This window comes from Crocuta crocuta, unplaced genomic scaffold (genome assembly GCF_008692635.1).
Source record: "Crocuta crocuta isolate KB4526 unplaced genomic scaffold, BGI_CrCroc_1.0 scaffold348, whole genome shotgun sequence".
Taxonomy (NCBI): domain Eukaryota; kingdom Metazoa; phylum Chordata; class Mammalia; order Carnivora; family Hyaenidae; genus Crocuta; species Crocuta crocuta.
Genome location: NW_027529573.1, coordinates 6,065,064 through 6,083,551, shown reverse-complemented (window position 1 = coordinate 6,083,551; position 18,488 = coordinate 6,065,064). Strand labels below are relative to the sequence as shown.

The window sequence follows — 18,488 nt, the reverse complement described above, 5'->3', positions numbered from 1 at the left end:
GGTGAGGGGGTGGGGGTGGAGGGAGGGCAGTGTCCTCTTTTGGATCATCAGATTCATGTCATGTGATCTTTGCTCTCAGGCTCCTGAGGACAGATGGTACGAGGCAGAGAAAGTGTGGCTGGTTCAGAAGGATGGATTTACTCTTGGTAATTAGGGGTGTTAGCACATCTGGGGGGGGTCTAAGTATTTTCTTCCCGCGCGCCCTCAGTTGCTACCCATATTTGCCAGATCACAGTCGGGGGGAAGGGTGAGGAGCATGCGGAGTCTATGGGAAGTCTGGTGGCTCAGTCGGTTAAGCGTCCGACTTCGGCTCAGGTCGTGATCTCACAGTCCGTGGGTTTGAGCCCCGCGTCAGCCTCTGTGCTGNCTCTCTCTCTCTCTCTCAAAAATAAATAAACATTAAAAAAAAAATAATGTTGGAGCAGCCAAGTCTAGGATGGGAGTCTGTGGAGTGTGAGAACAGTTGAGTGTCATTTCATCTCTGACAGCTGGTCTACTGGGTGCTGTTTTCCAAAAGCATTTATGCCTTGGTAATTAATTATTTAAAAATTCATTAATGCACTAAGCATTATTTGGTTCCTACAGCATTCCTCAAGGAAATGTAGTGAAAATGTGCAAATAGATTTCATCTCCCGAGCCCACTTTTGTCAATTAGTTGGGGCCACACCCTACTGAGAAGTGGTTGTGAGTCTCCGTCAGAAGACAGGGGGGAAGCGTGATTGATTAGTGATGTCTGTCGCGGGCACTAGAAGGGGAGGCGGTTACCCGGGCAGTGTGCCCAGCCATCAGGGTGTCCACCCCATGCACTGTGCCAGTTGATAAAAGGTGAGTCCACCCCAGCTTCTGTCTTCAAGGGGTGTGGAGTCACCATTCAGAACCCTCCATGGGAGTAGATCCCAAGGGGAGACAGGACCGTCCCTTTCTGACCCCAACTAGGATCCCTCTTTAAGCTCCGTGGTCCAGCTTCTCGGCTTAGAGCCTCTCTCTCTCTCTCTCTCTCTCTCTCTCTCTCTCCTGCCCTGCGATGGGTCTCCAGCCACCGTGCTGAAGCCGGATGAGGGAACCGCCGACCTGCCGGCAGGAAGGGTGCGGCTTTGCATTGATGCTGACAAAACAGTCACTGAGGTGGACGAGGAGCGTGTGCATAGGGTGAGCGCTCTGTCTCCCTCCCTGCCCACTCCGCACCTTCTCTCCCCACCCCTGCAAGGCATTTCCTGGCACTTGACTGCACAGACCGCTTAGGCTCGGTGCCCTGGAGGGAGTTGTAGGGAAGATGATCTTGGAACTCACTGCCCACCCGGAGGCATCACTTCAGGAGGCCGCCACCCCCATCCCAGGGTTGTCTGTGCAAAGGCACCTTCACAGACACATTTGTCAGAACTGGGAGTTCTGCCCGACCCAAGAACGTGACCGCTTTCCATTTTATGCACATTGCAAATCGTGCTGCAGGGCGTGTTTCCCTTTTCACCCTGGCTGCCAGGGAATTCAGAGCCAAATATGCAGCTTGCCATTAACTATAGCTTAGGTTTCAACAGGCTGTTATTTGGGGGATTAACCTTTCTTTTGATTGACGAACCCAATTGTGGTTTGCATCATTTTTGTAGGACACCAGAAATCTTTTTGAGCGTACATTACAGTATAATGATAGGGCAAAAGGGTCCTGTCCTGATCCTTTCCCACCTCTCACATCTTAAGATGTGTCTCCCAGGAGCTCCATGGGGGCCTTGTTCATCTTCCTCCTCCTCCACTCTGCCCACCTCAGGCCTTCTCTCCCTATAGGTGTTGAGTTTGCAGTGGGCCCGTGCCCTTTGCAAAGAGGCTGACCCACGAGACAGCTCAGGCTGGGCCTAAACGCAGAGCATTAGGCCCTAAAGACACCTAGAGGCTGGAAAGAGTAGGAGGAAGGCTTTTAGAGTGGATGTCCCGCGGAGAAGCTGCAACGATTCCTCGCTTNACAGCTCAGACTGGGCCTAAACCGCAGAGCATTAGGCCCTAAAGACACCTAGAGGCTGGAAAGAGTAGGAGGAAGGCTTTTAGAGTGGATGCCCTGCGGAGAAGCTGCAACGATTCCTCGATTCCTCGCTGCCAGAAGAGTTTGGGCATATTGCCAAGGGATCGACGCACAATGGGCTGTCAAGAAATAAGGCTGTTCGGCCATTGGGGGGTCACAGGGCGCATGTAGAGCTCCCTTGACAAGACCCAGGGAGGCGGCCACAGCCGCTCTAGAACCCCATCCTCCTTGCAGTGTTGGAGATGCAGCAGGCTGTCCGAGTCTTGCTGTGTCTGTCTCAGGAATCCCTCCCCTTCCGGGGTAGTGAGGTCAGCAAGGAGGGCCAGCGTGAAGAGACAGGTGGCAGGGGCGCCTGGGGGGCTTGGTCGGTTAAGCGTCCGACTCTTGGTTTCGGCTCAGGTCAGGATCTCACGGTTTGTGAGATCGAGCCCCGCGTCGGGCTCTGCGCTGACAGTGCGAGGCCTGCTTGGGACTCTCTCTCTCCCTCTCTCTCTGCCCCTGCCCACCTGTCTCTCCAAACAAATAAATAAACTAAAAAGAGAGACAGAGACGGGTGGCTCCCAGCATACGCAAAGGGCAAATGAGCGGGGGTGTCCTTATTTCATTTATTTCATGTCTGTGGATGTGTTTCTCTCTCCCCAGAGCCCTTGTGTTCTGTCCTGGCCTGTGGCCAACAGCTGGCCCAGCAGAGGGCCACAGGGCTGTGTGTGTGTGTGTGTGTGTGTGTGTGTGTGTGGTGTGGAGGCCCAGGAGACCAGGGGACACTTTGTGTGATGCTTCACAGGCCAACCCCCCTGAGCTGGACCAGGCTGAGGACCTGGCGTCCCTGGTCAGTGTCAACGAATCAAGTGTTCTGAACACGCTTCTGAACCGCTACCGGGCTCAGCTGCCTCACACCTTCACGGGGCCGGACCTGATCGTCCTCCAGCCCCGGGGCCCCCCGGCGCCCTCTGCAGGCAAGGTGAGGGGGATCATGGGAACAGGGCGGGGGACGGGTGCTCACCGCCGGGTGGGGTGGGGTCCCCTCTGCCTCTCAGGGCAGATAAAAAGATTGGGGGAGTATTGTGGGTCTTGTGGGGGCGTCAAGGGCCGCGTGGCTCCCCCCTCCATAGAGGGGGACCTTGAGTCATGGATGGAGAAAACAGGGGCGGCATAGACGATAATAATGACAAGGTATTGAAGAAATGTCAGCTGTGCAGCCGGCTCTGCTCCCAGCGCCTTCCATAGTACCTCGTCTAACGCTCACACCCACTTGGAAAGATAGGGGCCTCTGATAGCCCCATTTTACAGATGACTTGTGCTGGGCCAGCCCTCGTGTCCAGCAAGTGGGAGAGCTGGGATAAAACCCCGGCCACCGGCCTTTCTGTGCTCCGAACCCCATTCTGCATGAGAGTCCCAGACACCCACATACTTTGGGAAACAGAAGCCTCCATTCTGTTATTCCGTTATTTTTTTTCCTACCAAGTGTAGAAACGGCCAGTTTTTGTCAAGACAAAGCAAAGGGGATCTCTCAGCGCCACCTTGTGGCAGCGCCTGCAGCCACGACGGAGACCCTCCCGATCCCCTTGGAACCATTGGCTGAGACCCAGCGACTCCTCTAAGCAGGGCCTGGAGGAGAGAGCAGGGAGGGGGACAGATACGCCTGCCCACGTGGGGGTCCGTTCACGAGGGGGAAGGCAGGCCCCCGGTAATAAAGATATCAGTGGGTAGAGCAGCTGAGTGTGGAGGAAGAGACAGTGAGGAGGCCAGGACAGGTGGGCCTGGGTCACGCCGGTCCTATACGTGGTCATGACGTTCCTGGCTTTTGCTCTGAGCGTGATGCTGGCTTTTAGGAGCCTTCAGCAGAGGGACGAGATGGTCTTCGGATGCCGGACAGGGCTCCCCGCGGCGGCTGGCTGGATCGGTGAAAGCAGGCAAAGGTGGAGGCAGGGAGGCCTGATGGAGGTCAAACGTCCTATCCGGGTGCTGTTGGGAGGACTGGGAAGGCACTGCCGGTGCCCCCCAAGTGCCTTGGAAAAACCATGACTCCTCTCTGGCCTCGGCGTTCTCATCCGCCCATTGGGCATCTTGCCCTCTGGAGTACCATGGGACAAATCCATTCATACCCCCAGATGATGCTACAGAGCATTTAAAAAGGGACAGTGGCTCCGAGTCTGCCTCTGAGACGTCTCTTCTCCAGGGAGCCCCACCCCATCCCCTCCGTCCCTCCCCAGACCCCTCCTCCCCTCCCCCGCCGGGCCGTCCATATGGGCACCTGCACTCGTCCCTCCCTTGCTGTGAGGGCTCTGCTTCTGCTGCTGCAGCCCGAGGCCTCTGAGCCTCCCAGGATGCTGGTGACTCTTGCTCCTTCAAAGCCCGTGGGTCGGAGATTTAGCACAGACCCCCACAGCAAGCCGGCTTCTCAGCGGCCTTTCTGGATTGAGGCCTCCATTGCAGAGCCTGGAATGTGCAGGAGTGGGAGCATTCCCTGTATGGAAGCATTTGAGTTCAGCGATTCCCCAAGTCCCCGTAAGCCCTCAAACCATCCCGCTTCCCACACCCACACCCGCAACCACCTTCTCTGCGCTTTGGCTGAGTCACGGCCAGTTCCTCAAACGGCCACTAGGTGGGGGCATAGACCCGCGGTGCCATCTTGTAGAGGGACCTGGTGAGACCTGGGGCGGGCAGGGGGTGGGGGAGCCCTCTCACTGGGAGTCCGCCCACCGGCCAGCGGCTGGGAGCTGGGGTGTGCCTGGCGGTGCAGGTCTGCGTGGCTGCGAGCATGGGTGTGGATGTGCGGGGTATAGATGGGTACATCTCTGGGCCGCTGGCGACTGCCGCTCTGGGGTGCGTGTGCCCGTCAGCGCACGTGGGCACACAAGCAAGGCACGTGTGCACGCGTGCACCTGTATGTGTACAGAGGGGCCTGGGTTTGAAGGATCCTCCCTTTTCCCTCCCGGCCCCCTGAGGAGATGGGACCGCCCGTCCCCTGGACCTTAGTGCTCCCGGAACAGGGGGTGGTTCCCCGGCTCAGACCCCAGGACCCTCTACCTGCCGCATGCCTTTAGGCTGTGTCCCGCCAGTGAGGGGGGTGGGGCCTGTGTTTTGTGTCAGGACAGGGACTCATTATTGCTGCTGGGTGTCTTGGGCAGGAAAGGCGGCCCTGAGCCCCAGGCAGGAGGTGCAGGCTGCGGGAGGAGCCACCGAAGAGGGCGGGTTGGGTCTTGCTGGGCCCAGCGGTCACCTACCTATCATTCCCAGCTTCCAACGTCCTTGTCCAGCCTGGCCAGCTGCCCGCCCACCTTGGTGCCCCTCTGCTGACCACCGTGTCTCCACTTGCCCTCTTCCCTTCCACCCCAAGGCCATGCTCAGCAGACTTGGGTCAAGGTCACCAGGCTTTCCATGCTGCCAGACACATTTGCCCCATGTTCACGTCTCTGATTTCCCCTTACTTGGCCCTCAAGATAGCATGTGGCGTGGCCAAGCCTCCCCCCTGCAAACGCTCCTTTCCTGAGCCCCAGGACGCCCCAGTCCCACCCGCCCCTCTTCCTCAGCCTCCTTTGCGGGTCTCCCTGGCCTTTCTAAGGCGGGTGCCCCATCCCCCCACACCCCTTCCTTGGTGATCTCATTCAGGCTCATGGCTTGAAAATGTCTCCCGTTAGAAACAGTTTTATTTCCCATCCGTCTCTTCCCAGCAGAAAGCGGGCTCTGCTCCGTAGGCAGGGCTGTTTTAAGGCAGAGTTATGAAGGTATGATTTGCAGTCCGTTCAATTCACCCCTTTTATAGCGGAAGGTTCTAGAAGTTTCTGACAAACGCATATAGTTGCGTACCAGCCTCTGCTGTCAATTACAGGACTGTTCCGATGCCATTGCCCTTAGAAGCCCTCTGGACCCATGGTTGTCCCCCGCCTGCCTCCCAGGTCCTGCCCATGGCAGCCACAGATCTAGGTTGTGTTGTTGTTGTTGTTGTTGTTTTGTTCCTATAGTTTGACCTTTTCTGAAAAAGTCATATAATTGGAGTTGTATGGCAGGTAACCTTTGAATCGGCTTATTCCGCTCCCCACGATGCATTTGACCTTCATCCATATTACAGCCGTGATTGGCAGTTTGTTCTTTCATTGTAGGTGAGCCCTGGTTTATCCGTGCGTTGGGTGACCAGCGGCCCCAGTGTGCCCTGGCCAGAGGGGTTTTCTGGGATATGGGAAACCCGGTTTTCTGGGTTGTGTCTCGTTTTTGGTGGCTTTGAATACATATTCAAGAGAACCAGTGACACTGAAGGTTTTTCGTTGGTTTTGGTGTGTGTGCATGTGGACATAAAGGCCCCTTTCTCTTGGACCATCCCTAAGGATGGGATTGCCAGGTTGTGTGACGAAGGTCCCTGTCACTGTTTCCTTCCCACCAGCATAGGGTGGGAACCCCAGTCGCTCTGTACCTTCACTAGATCTTGGTAGTGAGCGTTACAAAAAATGTAAAACATTGTTTTAGCCATCTAATATGTATACAATGGTATCACCTCGTGGTTGGTAGTGATTCCCTTTATCCGTTTTGTGTAGCCCTGCGCCCCCTGTGCCTGGGACAGTGCCTGCTACACAACAGACACCCAGTAATATTTTTTCTTTGTATTGAATGATTAATACATGAAGGGATGAATGAATGGGTGAGTGGAGTGGAGGGCCTCAGGTATTACCTAAAACTGTTATGACCAGCAGCGCACAGCATACGTACCACCATCTGCCCCGTGCTTCATTCGGGTTCCACGGCAGACATTACTAATCGATCTTGCCATTTTATCCAACTGCCTCACTCCAGGCACATACTCTCCAATAATGTGCTCACACAAGCCTCCGAGGAGCTAACGAGGAGACCCAGGTCCAGAGAAGGCTCAAAGGCTGTCTGAGGACCCACAGTGAGCCAGGGGCAGGACTAGGCCCCAAGGCTGGGCTCTTCCCAGTAAAATTCAAGCCTTGTCTGATGAAGTCGGGGTAGGATGACAGGCAGGGAAACGGGTCTGGGCTTGAGCACTGCTTGGAGTGCTCCCTGGGCACCGGCTGGGCTGGGAAGACCGATGCCTAGGATGATCTTCCTGCAGGTGTCCAGGCGCCGCCGGGATGGCCTGCCAGCTCACCTTGGCTCCCTGGCCCAGCGGGCCTACTGGGCGCTCCTGAGCCAGCGGAGAGACCAGAGCATCGTGGCCCTGGGCCGCAGCGGTGCTGGGAAGACCACGTGCTGCGAGCAGGTCCTGGAGCACCTGGTGGCGATGGCAGGCAGTGTGGATGGCCGGGTCTCAGGTACAGTGCTCTCCGGGTGACGTGGGCAGGGGGTGGGTTGTGGGCGAGGGTGGGGAGACTGGGAGGGGATGCTTGGTTGCTCCTCCTTATGTCCGTTCTGCCAGCACTCACTGAGCACCCACATGCAGGCTCCATGCTTGCTTCCTTCTAGGCAAGGCTACCACAGTCCATTGGACATGTCTGTGCAAATTAAACAAAGGTACTCCTTCCTCAAGATGTTCACAGCTCTCTGCAGAACAGTCATCATCCACTGATGTTGTTAGAACCAGACACTTGACTGCCATGTTCTGGGAAGTCATCCTAACAAATAGACACACCTGTAACTGTGTGATATACACAGTGTGCCCCTTCGATATGGTGTCCTTGTGCAGTGCACGACCTGCTGAACTGTACAGAGGGCCCAGTAAGTAAAGACAGGAGGGCAGGGCCCATGCTCATCCTCATGAGCTGACAGCCAGAAGGGAAACTGAACTTCACACATCTGCCAAACTCCAGTGCTCTGCACACAGCGCTGGCAGAGTTGGCTAGGAAAGAGTCACGGGCAGCTCAGAGGAGAGGAGGGTGGGGGCTCCCTTGAAGACATGATGTTTGTCTGGGTGACTCAGTCACTTAAGCGTCCGACTCTTGATTTCGGCTCAGGTCATGATCACGCCATTCGTGAGTCTGAGCCCCGCGTTGGGCTCCGTGCTTTTACAGAGCGGAGCGGGCTTGGGATTCTCTCTCTCCCTCTTTCTCCCTGCCCCCCTTTCCTGCTCTCCCTCCCTCTCTTTCTCAGAATAAAGAAATAAAGCTTAAAAAACTTAAAAAAAAAAAAAAGAAACGATGTTTGAACTAGGCTTTAAAGAGTGCCGATTAATAATAATAACAATAATATTAATAATAACTGTCGTAAACATTTGCTGAAGACTTACATGCTGGGCCCTATTCCAAGCATATTAACTCATTTATTATTTAAAACAGCTTTCTAAGGTAGATATTATTATTATTCAAATACTATAGATGAGGACATTAAGACTCCGGGAGGTTAACTTGCTTGCCCCAAGCCACACAACTAACGCATCTTGAAGCTGAGCCTTGAAGCTGAGCGTCCAAACCAGACAATCTGGCTCCAGAGCTATAACCCCTGGGCCCGTGTTCTTAATGTTTCTTTCATTTTTGCAGCCCTGAAGAGCCTTTTCAGACACCCCCCCACCCCACATGCTGTGAAAATTTAATACCATAGATATACCATGATCTCTTCGTGCGGTTTTGGCATATCTGTGCTTTATAGAGCCCCACATTTGGAACGGGTACTAAGCACTTTACATTATTAAAATCTTTTAGTCCTCCTGACTAGCACATGAGGTAGGTTCTGTCATTATTCCCATCTTAGGATAGGGTATCTGAGGCATAGAGAGGTTACTTGATTTGCTCCAAATGAGGTAACTAGCAAAGGCAGTGCCAATATTCAAATTCCCTTAACTACTAGGTGTGCTTCCGCTTCGCTGGGGTTGTTCTAGAGCTTTGTTGATCACCTACTGTCCACCGGACCCATGGGAGGGCCGGGGGATACGGCAGGGAGAGGCACCAGTCTTGGGTCTCCCCAGACGTAGCTCTGCTGTGAGTGCGTGTGTTTGAGAGCGGGAGTCAGGATAGGCTGTATCCAGCACCCAGTGCTTGGCACATAGTAGGTGCCTAATAAATAGTTGTGGAGAGAGTGCAGGGCTTTTCAAGGCTGCTGCTACCCTGTGAGCTCCCGCAGAGCCGGTCTGAGAATGTTAATGCCCTGCCCTCTTTCATCAGGCCCAGGAGGCCCCTATCGTTGGACTGTATCAGTCCTGACCCTGCGTGTCTCCCCTTGACTTAGTCTCCCTCCCCCTGCACCCTGTGTGCAGTGCACAGCCAGGGCAGCAGCAAAATGTGTGTGGTCTGGTGCTGAGTTGGGGGGTGGCGAGGAGCTTCGGGGCCACGTGGGCTTGGATGGGTGCAGGTGCCCGTGGGGAAGGTGGTCATCTGAGACGTGGGGGCAGCTCCGGGACCACAGGTGACTGCTGCCCCATGCCCCTCCCCCCCCAACAGTGGAGAAGATCCGAGCGACCTTCACTGTCCTCCGGGCTTTTGGCTCTGTGTGCACCGGCCATAGCTGCAATGCCAGCCGGTTTGCCATGGTGATGTCGCTGGATTTCAATGCCACAGGGCGAGTCACGGCCGCTCAGCTCCAGGTGAGTGCTCCGATGGGAGAGAGGGCGCTCTTGCTGCTGCAGCATCCCCAGGCACCCTCAGCAGAGGCCGCACATTCACCTGGGACCCCAGGACATGTCTAAGTGGTGGTGGCTCTCCTGGTGGGGGGGGGGGTCACCTCCTCCCCGGTGCACTCAGTGCCCCGGGGCCTCGCCGGCCCGCCTGCGCCTCGGAATGTCACAAGGATGAGATATTCATGAGTAAATATATAACTCAGCCGCTCGTTAGCTTGGTCTTAAAAGCGTAAGCTGAAATTAAACAGACGCTCCCTGGCCTTCCGCGTCCATCCGCGCGTAACCAACACATGGGCTGTTTGTTCCACTATCTCTAAAATCACCCGTGCCACTTCCCTGCACCTCAAACAGGCTGTCTGAGCAGAAAATAGGATTAGGCTATTAGAAGGGTTGTTTGCACGCTGAGCTGGGATAATGTCCAGACTCAAGCAAAACTCATCGGTGCCAAATATATCCCTCTTCTGTCCCTGCCCAGCAATTCTACCATCAATCACCACTTGGGTCAGGTTGGTAAGCTTCTGTTAAATAGCAATATGTTGGAGAGTGGCTCTGTTTAATTGTTACTGCCTTTAATCGGAATGGATCCATTGCAGGAGTTGAGTCCCTGGACAGGCTCGGAATCAATGGGAGAGAGGACTGAGCAGTTCCGATACGGAGGTGTCTGGCAGAGTGTGGACCTGAGCCGTTGATCCAACGAGTGCCTTGGGGTGGGGATGGGGTGCCCTGACAGGGGCCTCTGGGTAGCTGGCCACCAGGCTGACCACGTCCCGCCCACCCCCGTTTGCAGACAATGCTTTTGGAGAAGAGTCACGTGGCCCGGCAGCCGGAAGGGGAAGGCAACTTTGAGGTTTTCTCCCAGATGCTAGCTGGGTTAGACCTGGATCTCAGGTGAGTGATGGAGCCAGTGTCTCAGAACTCAGCAGATGGCAAGGACTCATATAAACTGGCTCTTTTATAGATTACCCCCGAGCAAGTTCACACAGCTGATTAGCACCCACTAAAGGGTGAGAACCCACTCCCTCGGTTCGATTTGTGGTGTTCTGTGCCAGAGAAACGCTTAGGAAAGAGCCACAGAAGGGCAGTGGGTGGGGAATATTCCAGAAATGGGCCTGGGGCAGGCACGGGGGCCGTCTGGGCCGTGGTGTGGAGCCCTGTGCCATGATGACCACACACTCGGCCAGGTCACTGGTGAGGGCAGCCCTTCCCTTACTTCGCGTCCCTTCTCTGCTTCCAGGACAGAGCTGGACCTCCAGCAGCTGGCCAACAGCAACTCCTTCAGCATGGGCGTGTGGCCTAGGGTAAGGAGTGGGTCCTTCTAGCAGGCCTGTGTGTGTGTGTGTGCGTGCGTGTGTGCACGTCTGTGTCCCCTTGACCAGGGGACACAGGATGCGAGGGTGATGGAGGGTTCCCTGGGCAACTCTTCTCCTTTGTGGGTGGGGCTGGCAAGGGCTGCTCATAGTGGGTGGGCCTGGGCTTGTAAGGTAACTGAGACTCGTACACGTGAAAGGAAGTAAGAGGTGGGACACAGAGAGGTAGGGGTGTGGGCTCTCACCTCAGACCCCGGCCCTGGCATTTATTAGATACGTGATCTCAGGCATGGAGCCGAGCCTCTCGGAACGTCTGTGTCTTCTTCGGTACAATAATGCTAACAGTGGTGTCGGCCTCATCAAGCCGTGTGGCAAAGATCCAATATAACAATGTGCGTCAAGTACCTGCACAGGGCGGGGCCTAAGTCACTCGATCAGGTTCTCTGAGGAAAGATTACTGGTGATTTGTGTGGTTGGGTGCGGTCAGAGACGGCTTCCCAGGAGACCCGGTCTGGGAGCAGACTTTGAGAGGTGGTACTCACGTAGGAAAAGCAAGGTGTGTCCTTGTGTGTTTAGCCTTTTATTCTTCTGTTTATACCTTAACTATTGTTTATCGAGTCACTCCCCACCTCACTAACACACCCCAGCTTCCGTGCCAGGCCTGCGCTAAGTGCTGGGGTTATGGTCTCCTTCCAGGAAATTGTACTCCATCAGGAGAGCTGGACGTGGGTGTTGATGCAGTCATGTGGGGTATAACCATGGCAGGGGCTGCCCAAGAGGCTGTGGGCACTAAGCCTAGTTGAAAGAGCTACTTGGCGTCAGATAGAGAAGGCTTCTTAGCTAGGGCCACATTTGACTGGGTTTTGAGGAATGAATAGGAGCTCACCGTGTCAAGGAGGGTAGATAATTTCCATGCCAAAGCCTTTCAACAAAGATATGATCTGGGAAAGAAATGGTGCTGGAGTAATGGGGTATCCTCGGGTCAAGAATGAATTTCAACCCACAAACTCATACCATACAGAAATTAACAGAGACTGGTATATAGGCCCACATGTAAAACTTAAAACCACGAAATTTCTACAAGAAAACAAGGGGAAAATTTCCCTAACTTTGTTTTGGGTGAAAGTTTTTTAGATGGGACACCAAATGTGCACGTTATAAAAGGACAAATAGATAAACGGTATTTCGTCAAAATTAAGAACTTCTGCTTTTTAAAAAAAAAGTTTATTTATTTATTTTGGGAAAGAGAGAATTTGTGAGCAGGGGAGAGAATCCCAAGCAGGCTCCTTACTGTCAGCACAGAGCCAGATGCGGGGCTCGAACCCACAAACCGTGAGATCATGACTGGAGCTGAAATCGAGTCAGACGCAGGGGGTGCCTGGGTGGCTCAGTCGGTTAAGCATTCGACTTTGGCTCAGGTCATGATCTCACGGTTCGTGGGTTCAAGCCCTGCGTTGAGCTTTGTACTGACAGCTAGCTCAGAACATGGAGCCTGTTTCAGAGTCTGTGTCTCCCTCTCTCTCTGACCCTCCCCTGCTCACACTGTCTCTCTCTCTCAGAAAAAAAAGAAAAAAAAGAGTCGGATGCTGAACCAACTGAGCCCCTCAGGCACCCCCAAGAACTTCCACTCTTTGAAAGACACTGTTAATATGAAAATATAAGCCACAGGCTGGGAAAAAATATTTTCAAATCACATATCTGATGAAGTTTTGAATCCAGACCATAGAGACGACTCTCTAAACTCGTAAATACAACCTGACAAAGAAGGCGGGCAAAAGATTTCAACATATGCTTTGCCAAAGAAGACACGTGCATGGTCGATAACGCACATGAACATATGCTCCACATCATTAATCATGAGAGAAATTCACAGTCAAACCGTGGTGCCGTACCCCTACACGATCACTGAATTGTCTGCCTTTTAAAAGACTGATCACACCAAGTGCTGGTGGGAACTGGGGGCAGCTGGGATTCTCACACCCTGCTGGTGGGGGTGGAAGATGGTACACCCGTTTGGGAAAACAGTTTCTTTTCTTTTAATTTATTGTTTTTAAATTTACATCCAAGCTAGTTAGCATATGGTGCAACGATGATTTCAGGAGTAGATTCCTTAATGCCCCTCACCCATGTAGCCCAGCCCCCCTCCCACAACCCCTCCAGCAACCCTCTGTTTTTTCTCCATATTTAGGAGTCTCTTATGTTTTTGTCTCCCTCCCTGTTTGTATATTATTTTTGCTTCCCTTCCCTTATGTTCATCTATTTTGTATCTTAAAGTCCTCATTTGAGTGAAGTCATATGATATTTGTCTTTCTCTGACTAATTTCACTCAGCATAATACCCTCTAGTTCATCCACATAGTTGCAAATGGCAAGATTTCATTCTTTTTGATTGCCGGGCAATACTCCATTGTATATATACACCACATCTTCTTTATCCATTCATTCATTGACGGACATTTGGGCTCTTTCCATACTTTGGCTCTTGTCGATATTGCTGCTAAAAATATTGGGGTGCATACGCCCCTTCGAAACAGCACACCTGTAACCCCTGGATAAATACCTAGTGGTGTAGTTGCTGGGTCATAGGGTCTTTCTATTTTTAATTTTTTGAGGAACCTCCATACTGTTTTCCAGAGTGGCTGCACCAGTTTGCATTCCCACCAGCCATGAAAAAGAGATCCTCTTTGTCCGCATCCTCACCAACATCTGTTGTTGCCTGAGATGTTAATGTTAGCCATTCTGATGGGTGTGAGGTGGTATCTCATTGTGGTTTTGATTTGTATTTTTGGGAAACCATTTTCTTAAAAAAGTTACACACACATACCTTCTCTATGATACACTAGACTACTCCCGAGTATTTATGCGGGAAAATACAGGTGCGTGTCCAGACAAAGGTTTCTATGCGACAGGTCATAGCAGTTTTCTTTGTAACAGCCGAAACCTAGCAACTACCCACATGTCTAATAACAGGTGAAGGGGTGTGAGGTACCCATAAAGGTAGTGTATTAGTCAGCAGTGAAAGTGAACGAGTGACTGGTATATCCAAGAACATGACGGCTCGCAAAATAATTACGCTGAGTGAAAGATCTCAGATGAAAGAGTAACTGTATGAGCCCATGTATGTGAGACTCTAAGACTTGCAAACTAACTCACAGTGGCAGCATACAGGACAGTGGCTGCCCGGGCCCTGGGTGTGGGCAGGAGGAGGGGACAGGATTTATAAAAGGAAACTTTCACGTGGTGATATGTTTATTGTCTTCATTGTGGGGAGAGTTTCATACGTGTAGGCATCAAAGCTTATCAAGTTATACCTTTTATTTATTTCTTTATTTTTATTAAAAAAATTTTTAATGTTTAGTTTTGAGAAAGAGACAGAAAGAGAGTGAGTCGGGGGAGAGGAGAGAGGGAGACACAGAGTCCAAAACAGGCTCCAGGCTCTGAGCTGTCAGCACAGAGCCCAACGTGGGGCTCGAACCCATGAACGGTGAGATCCTGACCTGATCCGAAGTTGGATGTTCAACTGACTGAGCTACCCAGGTGCTCTCCAAGGAGCCTCTATACCTTTTAAAGAGGAATAGTTTATTTCTTGTCAATTATACCTTAATCAAGCTGTTACACACACACACACACACACACACACACACACACACACACTGCTAGGGGCTCCCCACAGAGGTGCTGATTCAGCAGGGCTGGGGCAGGGCCTGGGAGTCTGTATTCCGCACAGCCTCCCAGGGGATGTTGATGCTGCTGGCCCAGGGACCTCCCCACCTGTCTAAGAACCACTGATATACAGTTTATTTCTGCAGTAAGAGTAAGATGATAAAGCTCTTCCATATTTTAAAAAATGTATTTATTTATTTTGAGAGAGAGAGAGAGATGGGGGAAGGGGCAGAGAGAGAGAATCCCAGGCAGGCTCTGCGCTGACAGTGAAGAGCCCGATGCGGGGCTTGAACTCACGAACCATGAGATCGTGACCTGAGCCGAAATCAAGAGTCAGACTCTTACCTTGTTGAACCACTCAGGCACCCCACAGCTATTCCATCCTGGAATTTGGGGGCCACTCCACTCTGCCTCTGACACCCCGTTTTGCTGGCAGTCATCCGCCGTACGGTTTCCTCTCATCTCCCCTGACTTTGACCACGACAGCACCCAGCTCGTCCAGCCCTGGGTTTTCCTGTTGCTTTTAAATACATTTTGGCCACGTGGATCCACTGGACTCTGCAAAGAGATTGTCGTTTTGCAGGAGAAGGGCCCCAGCCTGGCCCCTGTGAGCTCGCCCCCCAGCCTGATTTTATGTTCACAGTCTGCACACGGGAGTGGGTCACAGTGGGGAATCCATGTCAGGGAGGCTTTTGAAGTAGTTGTCTTTTTGTGTGTGTGTTTCGGGGGGGGTGTGTTTTTTTTTAGTCCAGTTGGTTTGCAGGAACTGGTAGGGGCATCCTTTGTTCTCTCTCCGCTATCTGGCGGGTACCCAGGGAAGGTGTTCTCAGTGTGCTAAGAACAAAAATAAAGTCTGAAAAGTCACTGGTCCTCCATTCCAGCCTGGGCAAGTTTTCTGGGGTCAAGTGGTCCCAGGACTGTCTCAGTAAGGGAGTTTGGTGGTCAGGAAGTACCCCCCCGAGAATGGGACTTGCTAAGTACAAGCTCCCAAAGTTGCCAGGTGGAGCTAAGAGAAATACAGGGTGCCTAGAACTTCTTTATCTCATAACAGATCTAATGTACCGCATCGTGACTGTAGTTAACGGTAGCGTTTGTTGTAGATGTCAGATTTCTTAGAGTGGACCTTAAGTGTTCTCACCACACACACAAAATGATGGAGTGTGTGGAGTGATGGATGTGTTAATTAACTTTATTGTGGCAATCATTTCAGAACATGCTTATATCACATCATTACAGTGTAACCTAAAAAGATGTCATTTTTATCTGTCATTATAACTCAGCAAAACTAAAAAGAAAATACAGGTTGTCCAGTTAAATCTGAATTTCAGATAAACATGGAATAATTTGTGTAGTATAATTATGCCCCAAATACTGCATGGGTGGGCCTGGAGGGTTGGGGTCATATCACGGAAGGCTGCCTGGAGGAGGTGAGCCAGAGAGTGAAGATGGACAGGGGTAGTGGGGCCAGCATTCCTGCTCCACCAGACATTGCAAGGAATATACTTACCTAAAACGTTACCCATTGTTCATCAGAGATTCACCTTGAACTATATGTCCTGCATTTTATCTGGTAGTTCTACAGCCCAGTGCATCCCCGGCGGAGCCTTCCTCCTCCTCCTCTTCCTTGCTGGTGCCGCTGACTGATCAGTGCTGCTTCCACTTTATCTGTAACCATCGCTTTCATTGTCCCCTGAGAATTCATTGACAACAATGGCTAAGAAATGAGTCCTGGAGGGGCGCCAGGGTGGCTCAGCTTAAACATCTGACTTTAGCTCAGGTCACGATCTCACAATTCGTAGGTTTGAGTTCTGCATCAGGCTCTGTGCTGACAGCTCAGAGCCTGGAACCTGCTTTGGATTCTGTGTCTCCCTCTCTCTGCCCCTTCCTAGCTCATGCTCTGTCTGTCTCTGTCTCAAAAATAAATAAACGTTCAAAAAATTAAAAAAAAAAAAGAAAGAAATGAGTCCTGGAGTCTGACAAATCCAGGTTCGAATCCCAGCAGCAGATGGGTGGCCTTAAGGAAGGTGACTTCATTTCCCTGGGCCTCAGTTTCCTTGCTGGTAAAAGTGGAATGCTAATAGCCCCCCTTGCTCCCTGGTTACATGAGATAAAGCCTCCCAAGTACTCAGATGCTCAACTTTTACTAAGATGATTATGATTTATTATCATTTTTCACTATCACCTTGTACGGCAGCACTGGACTGGTGGGGCGGGGCAAGGCCTCAATGGCCCGCGAGGCCCCCAATCCATGCTTCTTGGTAGTATGCACCATGTTTTTTGTCTCACCAGCCTTATCTCTATTCCCTGGTATGTGTATATACACACGTATGTATATATGTGTATATTTTTAAAATTTTTTTAATTTTTTAAACATTTATTTATTTTTTGAAAGACAGAGAGTGAGCAGGAGAGGGGTGCAGAGAGAGAGGGATTCACAGACTCTGAAACAGGTTCCAGGTTCTGAGCTGTCATCCCAGAGCCTGACGTGGGGCTTGAATGTGAACACAAGATCATGACCCGAGCCAAAGTCGGATGCTTAGCCGACTGAGCCACCCAGGTGCCCCATATATTTAAATTTTTTTAAAATGTTTGTTTATTTTTGAGTGGGAGAGAGAGTAAGCAAAAGTGGGAGAGGGGCAGGGAGAGAGGGAGAGATCATCCCAAGTGGGCTCTATGCCGATAGCAGAGAGCCCAACTTGGGGCTTGAACTCATGAACCATAAGATCATGACCTGAGCTGAAGTCAGATACTTAACTGACTGAGCCACCCAGGTGCCCCCCTGGTTTATATTTTTAATATAAGATTATTTTTAGGGGCACCTGGCTGGCTCAGTGCATGCAACTCTTGATCTTGGGGTAATGAGTTCAAGCCCTATGTTGGGTATAGAGATTANTTGCCCATTTCCTGAAAAGGCTCTAAACCCTTTGTGTAGCTCTTAATAACGAGGTGATGAATATGTTTGTGCACCCATCTTGGGCTTCCATGCCAGAGTGAATGTCCCTGGCGTCTCAGCCCTCTGTCCAGGGAGAGCCCTCCTTTTAAAGCGTGCGCGTGGTCTCGATAACAATTTCTCATCGTGTTTCACGCTGTTTGTTTGCTTATCATCTACCTGCCTGCCACCCTAAGGTCTGAGAAGGTGTGTGTCCTCTATGTCTTGCTCACTGCTTATATACTTCACAAGACCTTCCACTGAGCCAGGCACAGGGCAAGTGCTCCCCAAATGTTTGTTGAGTGAATAAATGAACGAGCGGGCCCCCCTCACTACCGCTCGGCTAACATTTTCTAAATTTTGCGGCTGTGGCAGCACAATTCCATGAATTACACTTTCATTTATCCCGCCGTGTCTTTAAAGGCATTTCCTGGGGCTTTGGGGATTGAGTATCTTTCTTCGGCTCCATTGTCTGTGTCCTGGGAGCCTGGGTCATTCACTGGGAGGCACAGAGTGCCCCAGAGAGGGGAATTAGAGAGTTTGAGGCTCTCCTGGCCTCTGGGGTCCTTGAGTATGGGATTAGTAGCACCGTGGTCCAGGCTCAGTAGGTGGACGCACTCAACGTCGGCCTCAGTGGCTATTATTCGGGGACACTAACTGGCAGCGCACTGACATTCACTCGTCAATGGATATTTACTGATCTCATTACATCCCAGGCACAGGCACAGAGACATAACTTAGCCGGGACTCGGTCACAGAGGACTCGTAGTTTTGGAGGCAGGTGGGGGCTGCCACGGCCATATTAGCAGATCGTTCGAAGCCAGAATGATAGTGCTTGAATAGAGGTGTTTGTGTGTGGGCTGAGGCCAGGCTGGGAGGGGTAGAGGCGTATCAAGGAAGGCTGCCCGGAGGAGGTGAGAGGAAAGTCAGACAGGTGCAGTGAGGCCAGCATCACTGCTCCAGGGAGCACCGATGTGAAGGTGAAGATGGAGAGACCTCAGACAGTGGGGGTGAACAGGATGAGGGGTGGGGGCAGGGCCGTCAGCTGGAGGAGGAGCTCGGGGTGGGGGTGGGGCAC

The 18,488-nt window shown here is 52.0% G+C and overlaps 1 protein-coding gene across 1 annotated transcript in view; it reads left to right on the top strand.

The window, feature by feature from the left end:
• Window positions 1-18,488, top strand: part of MYO18B (myosin XVIIIB) — a 240,724-nt gene that overhangs the window by 8,222 nt on the left and 214,014 nt on the right. The window contains 7 exon segments of the mRNA XM_077761677.1: window positions 80-146; window positions 1,037-1,149; window positions 2,796-2,972; window positions 7,080-7,278; window positions 9,337-9,479; window positions 10,300-10,400; window positions 10,747-10,810. Of these exon segments, the coding sequence (XP_077617803.1) occupies window positions 80-146; window positions 1,037-1,149; window positions 2,796-2,972; window positions 7,080-7,278; window positions 9,337-9,479; window positions 10,300-10,400; window positions 10,747-10,810 (864 nt within the window).